This window comes from Hyperolius riggenbachi, chromosome 11 (assembly GCF_040937935.1).
Source record: "Hyperolius riggenbachi isolate aHypRig1 chromosome 11, aHypRig1.pri, whole genome shotgun sequence".
Lineage (NCBI taxonomy): Eukaryota > Metazoa > Chordata > Amphibia > Anura > Hyperoliidae > Hyperolius > Hyperolius riggenbachi.
Genome location: NC_090656.1, coordinates 254,218,397 through 254,226,044, shown reverse-complemented (window position 1 = coordinate 254,226,044; position 7,648 = coordinate 254,218,397). Strand labels below are relative to the sequence as shown.

The window sequence follows — 7,648 nt, the reverse complement described above, 5'->3', positions numbered from 1 at the left end:
AGTATAGGTAGCCAGATGTGACCTCCAGTAAAGGTAGCCAGATGTGACCCCAGTATAGGTAGCCAGATGTAACCCCCAGTATAGGTAGCCAGATGTGACCCCCAGTATAGGTAGCCAGATGTGACCTCCAGTATAGGTAGCCAGATGTGACCCCAGTATAGGTAGCCAGATGTGACCTCCAGTATAGGTACGGTATGATATATAGAGGGACTTCACTGTCCCTCCAGAAAGGGATCTCTCTGACTCTGTAATGATCTCAGAGAGATGTGTGCAGCACAGACAACGGCTGGAGGACTCTCAGCGCTGCCGGTGACTCACTGCTGCTTCTTAGCGCTCCGCACCCTTCCAGCCCCCGGAATCCCCGCTGTACGCTGCGCGACGTCTGCAGGGTTAACAAGGGGGCGTGGCCTTGTATTCATACAGAGGCGGGCTGTCAAGCGCTCTGCTCGGCGAAGAGGCGTGGTTAGTAATGAGAGGGGCGGGGTTAAGGTGCTGAGCTCTCCTGGCGGCTGTCAGCTGCGGAGAGACACCGGGAGACGCGGGCAGGCAGCACCCAGGAGGACAGGAGAGACCCCCAGCGTGCCCAGGAGGGGATCAGCATCATGTGCTGGGAGAGGAGAGGGGCTGCTGAGCTCAGCTGACAGACAAGCCTGCCCCCCATTCCACCCCAGGCATCCCAGCACCCCTTCCATGTGACTCACCCCTCTGTGTCACCATTGTAGCCTCCTGTGCAGCCCAGCACCCCCAGCCTGGACTGATCCCTCTCCCTGCACCCCCAGCCTGGACTGATCCTCCAGCCTGGACTGATCCCCCAGCCTGGACTGATCCCCAGCCCTGCACCCCCAGCCTGGACTGATCCTCCAGCCTGGACTGATCCTCCAGCCTGGACTGATCCTCCAGCCTGGACTGATCCCCAGCCCTGCACCCCCAGCCTGGACTGATCCCCAGCCCTGCACCCCCAGCCTGGACTGATCCCCAGCCCAGCACCCCCAGCCTGGACTGATCCCCCAGCCTGGACTGATCCCCCAGCCCTGCACCCCCAGCCTGGACTGATCCCCCCCCCAGCCTGGACTGATCCCCAGCCCTGCACCCCCAGCCTGGATTGATCCTCAGCCCAGCACCCCCAGCCTGGACTGATCCCCCCAGCCTGGACTGATCCCCAGCCCTGCACCCCCAGCCTGGACTGATCCCTCAGCCTGGACTGATCCCCCAGCCCTGCACCCCCCACCTGGACTGATCCCCAGCCCTGCACCCCCAGCCTGGACTGATCCCCCAGCCTGGACTGATCCCCAGCCCTGCACCCCCAGCCTGGACTGATCCTCCAGCCTGGACTGATCCTCCAGCCTGGACTGATCCTCCAGCCTGGACTGATCCCCAGCCCTGCACCCCCAGCCTGGACTGATCCCCAGCCCTGCACCCCCAGCCTGGACTGATCCCCAGCCCAGCACCCCCAGCCTGGACTGATCCCCCAGCCTGGACTGATCCCCCAGCCCTGCACCCCCAGCCTGGACTGATCCCCCCCCCAGCCTGGACTGATCCCCAGCCCTGCACCCCCAGCCTGGATTGATCCTCAGCCCAGCACCCCCAGCCTGGACTGATCCCCCCAGCCTGGACTGATCCCCAGCCCTGCACCCCCAGCCTGGACTGATCCCTCAGCCTGGACTGATCCCCCAGCCCTGCACCCCCCACCTGGACTGATCCCCAGCCCTGCACCCCCAGCCTGGACTGATCCCCCAGCCTGGACTGATCCCCAGCCCTGCACCCCCAGCCTGGACTGATCTCCCAGCCCTGCATCCCCCAGCCTGAAATGATCCTCCAGCCCTGCACCCCCAGCCTGGACTGATCGCCCAGCCCTGCACCCCCAGCCTGAAATGATCCTCCAGCCCTGCACCCCCAGCCTGGACTGATCCTCCAGCCCTGCACCCCCAGCCTGGACTGATCCTCCAGCCCTGCACCCCCAGCCTGGACTGATCCCCAGCCTGGACTGATCCTCCTTCCTGCACCCCCAGCCTGGACTGATCCCCAGCCCTGCACTGCACCCCCAGCCTGGACTGATCCCCAGCCCTGCACTGCACCCCCAGCCTGGACTGATCCCCAGCCCTGCACTGCACCCCCAGCCTGGACTGATCCCCAGCCCTGCACTGCACCCCCAGCCTGGACTGATCCCCAGCCTGGGCTGATCCCCAGCCCTGCACCCCCAGCCTGGACTGATCCCCAGCCCTGCACCCCCAGCCTGGACTGATCCCCAGCCCTGCACCCCCAGCCTGGATTGATCCTCAGCCCAGCACCCCCAGCCTGGACTGATCCCCCTCCCTGCACCCCCAGCCTGGACTGATCCCCCTCCCAGCACCCCCAGCCTGGACTGATCCCCAGCACTGCACCCCCAGCCTGGATTGATCCCCAGCTCTGCACCCCCAGCCTGGACTGATCCCCCTCCCTCCATCCCAGCATCCCTTTCCTGTGACCTTTACTGTTACAGCCTCCCCTGCATCCCTGCTCCCCCAGTCTGTACTGAACCCCATCCCTTAGCCCCCACATTGCCACTACAGGCCAGAACCCCCCCCCCCCCCCTTCCCCCAACACACACAACCCCTGGCTAATCCTGAATGCCCCTTCTCCAACAGCAATTATCTGCCATTCTTCTCTTCTTCCTGTTGGCATCCCCAAAAAGTTTACTTTCAGAAGTACAAAAACTTCCAACTGTTGCACCTAAGCCCCCCTCCACCAATGTGACAGCTGTGGCAGTCCTGGCTATCGCTGCGCAGTCCACATGGGTGATTGGCAGCTGTGGTGACACCTGACAGCCAGATATCCGGCAGGCTGGGACCATGGAGGGGATGGCCATGCCGCAGGAGCGCAGCTTCCACAGCCCCTTCCTGGAGCTGGAGGACCTGACGGAGGCGGATTTCATGAGCAATGTGGTAAGAGAGCGCCTGGTGGGGGAGGGGTGAGGGATGCTGGAGGATCTCACCATCAGGACCACTGCAGGCTCACAACTGCTGGTCATGGTGAACTGATACAGGGGATAACTGTGCCTCTTCAGTCAGAGGCTGGCACCTCACAGCTTGGCATGCTGGGAATTGTAGTGCCGCATCCACTGAAGCGCCACAGGCATGCTCCAATCTAGAGACGCCATGAACAAAAACATTAAGGGCCCGTTTCCACTATCACGAATTCGCATGTGTTGCCGCATGCGAATTCGCATAGCCAGTGCAAGTGGATGGGACTGTTTCCACTTGTGCGTTTCCCCGCACGTTTTTCTGTGCAGAAAAAATCTGCAGGGTAGGGCCCTCAGAATTCGCCTGCCGTGTGGAATGCAGGCGAATCGCACGCAATGTATTTAATAGGGAAATCGCATGCGTTTTCCCCCATGCGTTTTTTGCCGCGATTTCGCATGCGATTTCGCATAGGTACCCATGTTAATTCACACAGGCAGTGACATGGTTAAAATCGCATCACCCTTACCTATGCGAAATCGCGGAAAAAAACGCATGCGTAATCGCACCCGCATGCGATTTGCCTGCGGTGATTCGCCGGCGATTACGCAACGCTATAGTGGAAACGGGCCCTTAGGGAAATGGGGATGGTTAACGAGATGCAAATTTTGAGTTGATGCAGGATTATGCAAATTTTGTGTGCAGCTGGAGAATGAACCAATCAAATGCTGCTTAGGTAAAATTTGATAGGTCCATTTTCAAGCTTCATAAATTTGCATACAAAATGTGCATAATTATGCATCAACTCAAAATTATTTGCATCTCATTGACCATCTCTAAAAGGAAAGTTCTTTTTTCAGACTTTTACTGCTGTCTGCATCCCTGTTGGGAAATTCTTGCTTATTGTGTGGCTTTGCTTTTGATATGGGAGACCGGGGTTAGAATCCTGGCCTAGGACCAGTACCTATTCAGTAAGCAGTCCTTGGGCAAGACCTGCAGGGGGGGCCTATTGAGCGCCCCTCAGTGGCTGAAGCTCTGAAGCGCGTTGAGTCCGACCGGTAAAAAGCGCTATACAAATGTTGTCATTATTACAGTATTACTTATTTCTTATCCCAGAGACACAACAGGAAGTTACAGTAAATTCTATCCTTGACAGTTGTACCTGGAGATGTAATCAATCAATGAACTCCGGGAGATTTATTACCAATGCCGGTTCCCACGAAAAAACGTACAATTTCAGAATACGCTGCGCTTTCTGCAAACCGCAAACCAAACTCTGAGTCCTCTTGCACCATCCAAAGCAAAACACACATTCTGACCTATCTGAACTTTTATAGCCCAAACTTTTATTGTGGTTCTGAAAAGTGGTTACAAGAAACCATCCTTACTACCTGTCTGTATAAGGCGTAGTTCACACTACAAATTGCAAGCGCAAAGTGCTTTTGTGAAGCCATTACCAGCTGTTTTTTGGAATGCGTTTTTGTTTTGCGATTTTTGTCTGTGCATACAAACAGGTAGTGCATTCTTTAACCCGTAACTTTTTTTTTTTTTTTTTTATGTCGCGTTCAGTGGGACGTTCTAGTCACATGTTATAAAGTCTTATAACGCAGGTTACCGCACTGCAATGTTAATCCTATGGGCTGTTCACAGTGTGACGATAAAGTGGCGTTAAAAATGTTGCATTGTGGTAACTCGTTGCTTGCAGTGCGTTACCTCAAAACGCAGACGCATTGTGACTTTAACGTCGCATTAAACCTCAACGGCCCACTGTAAATAAAGCCTTAAAGAAAATTTGCCTGAAAAACGCTCACAAAATCGTGCCCGGACCACTTTTAAGGCGATCTGCGGTTTTGTTTTTGTTTGTTTCCTACACCTTGCATTGAAGCGCAATTGCTCATGTGAGAACACTCACATAGAATTTCATTACACAAGCGCTGTTACAGCGATTTTTAGCGATTTTAAAAATGAAGCTCAAAACGCTCATAGTGTGAACCAACCCCAAGGGCCCATTTACATTAGGGAGATTAGCCGCTGATTCCCACTAATCGCCAAAGTGCTAGTGCTTTTTAAAGCACAAGCACAATTGTAACTATATGGCAGTGATCTCACTGTCGCGATTACCGACGATCATGGGCTATTCGCGATTAACGGCAATCGCGAAGCGTGTTGCCTGCAGCATTTTTTTGCGATTTTGTAGCGATCGCGATACAGTGCTTATAAAATGAGAGTGTACAGTGATTTTTTTTTTTACTGCGCTAATCGTGGTAAAATCACCTGCGCAAAACGCGTTTTGCCACTTTCAAGTGTGGATGGGCCTTAACAGGTGTTGACAATACAGGAAACACTTTAGATCTCTGCAACAGGGACACCGACGGCAAGGAAAAAAAATGATTGAGGAAGAAGCAGAACCTTATATTTTTTCAGACGTTTTGTATAGCTATTTCTGGCGATCGTCTTTGCGTCTCAGTTAATGTAACGCAACGTGTTAAACGCTGATATTTCTGCCCTGTGTATTGTGCAGCTGTTGGGATTGCGTCTGTTTTGCGCACTGTCGTTGTCTGTTAATGCAACACAACGCGTTGAGCGGTGATATTTCTGCCCTGTGTATTGCGCATCTGTTGGGATTGCGACAGTGTTATGCGCACTGTCATTGCGTCTGTTAATGTAACACGTTATGCACTATTTCTGTCCTGGTGTATTATGCAACTGTTGGGATTGCGTCAGTGTAGTGCGCACTGTCGTTGCATCTGTTAATGTAACACATGTTGAGCACTATTTCTGTCCTGTGTGTTGTGCAGCTGTTGGGATTGCTTCTGTTGTGTGCACTGTGCTTGCGTTTTAGAATGTGCTGATATTTCTGCCCTGTGTATTGCGCATCTGTTGGGATTGCGACAGTGTTGTGCATACTGTCGTTGCGTCTGTTAATGTAACACATGTTGAGCAGTATTTCTGTCCTGTGTATTGCGCAGCTGTTGGGATTGCGTCAGTGTTGTGCGCACTGTGATTGTGTCTGTTGATGTAACACAATGCATTCAGCGCGAAAGTTTCCGCTGACCGCGCACGGTTTCCTGGCTTGCTGCGTGTTCTCCTAGAAACCCTGAGGTTACCAAGGGGTCGATGGTTCTGATGCAGCTGTCTGTTTTGCATGATGATTGTGTTGTGGATTAGCGTGCAGATACACGTGCAAATCGTTCTTCAGGGATGGCGAAAGCGCACAGATCTGGCTGGACTCCAAGCAGGCACACGGTTCCGTGTAGACAGGCGTGTTCGCAGCCTCTGACTCCAGTTCTGCCAAATTATCCTCTCAGCACCGGCCGAGCTGTCATACGGGCCTTGGGCAGAGTCCTAAAGTGTTCGTGTATTTATACATGAGTGTGGTTGAAATGTTTTTTAAAATGCGGCTGTGATCAACAATGCTGTATACCTGAATGATTGATTGATTTTGATTTTAAGACATACTGTATTTTTTGGACTATAAGACACAATTTTTCTCCCCCAAAAGTGGGGAAAAAAAGCCACTGCATCTTAAGCTGCACACCACCGTTCAACGGGTCCTGCCACGTCCCATTGACGACGGCTGCTAGTGGCAGGTTAAGCGTGAGGTCACGTGACGTATACGGAGGCACGAGCGAGACTTCCAGCGATCGCGGTACTTTGCGCAGTGTCATTGGGGATCTTAAACGATCCGCTGTGTCGGTCTTTAGTTATCGAGCGGCGCTATGCGATGTTCACAATCGTGAGTCTGTACCCACCTGGCATCATTGTGTAAAACAATCGCCGATCGTTGGGAAAATCGCCAGGTGGGTACATGGATTTATAGTCCAAATGCAGGGAGTTCCTGACTTGTGAACAGTTGCCAATACAAACCTCTAACCGCAGCAATGTTCGGGACTCCCTGTACTGTGCCCATGCAGAGGAGGACACGGGGACAAAAGGATGACACGGGGACACAAAGGGGCATAGAGGGGGACACAAGGGGATCATTGAGGGGCATAGAGGAGGACACGGGGACTGAGGAGTACACAGGGGGACACTAGGGGGCATAGAGGACACAAAGGGGCATGGAGGATGACACAAAGGGGACAGAGGAGAACACAAGGGGGACACAAAGGGGCATGGAGGACACGGGAACAGAGGAGTACACAGGGGGACACAAATGGGCATAGAGAAGGACACAAAGGGGGCACAAATGGGCATAGAGAAAGACACAAGGGAGGCACAAAGGGGCATGGAGGAGGACACAAAGGGGACACAAAGGGGATAGAGGAAGACATAAAGGGGACAGAGGAGGACACGAGGAGACAGGAAGAGTACAAGGGGAGCATGAATTACAAAGTGGGCATAATCCACAAGATGCCTCTTCACCATGGATGCACCAGGTTTGCTCTATGCCTGCAGCGAGTTTACTATTCGTGCAGGCATAGAGTAACAGGTTATACTGTACACACTGGAGGTAGCAGAGATCAGAACACACTGCAGCTAGTTTACTATCAGTACAGGCACAGAGCAATAGCTTACACCTTTCATAGTGGGAGTAGCAGGGATTACTAGACCCTGGAGCTCCTGAGTGCATACAGCTCACATTTTCCCATTATTTAAAAAGGGCAAAAAAAATCTGATCCAGGAAATTATAGACCTGTAAGCTTAACATCAGTTGTATGCAAACTATTTGAGGGGTTACTAAGAGATACTATACATGACTTCATAGTAGA

General features: G+C 53.1%; 1 protein-coding gene across 2 annotated transcripts in view; it reads left to right on the top strand.

The window, feature by feature from the left end:
- The first annotated feature begins 2,370 nt into the window (after positions 1-2,370).
- Positions 2,371-7,648, top strand: part of CREB3L1 (cAMP responsive element binding protein 3 like 1) — a 182,310-nt gene continuing 177,032 nt past the window's right edge. For both annotated transcript variants that reach the window (XM_068261734.1, XM_068261733.1), the window contains exon 1: positions 2,371-2,921. In XM_068261734.1, coding sequence (XP_068117835.1) covers positions 2,829-2,921 — 93 coding nt within the window. In that variant the 5' untranslated portion in view covers positions 2,371-2,828. The remainder of the gene's footprint in view (positions 2,922-7,648) is intronic.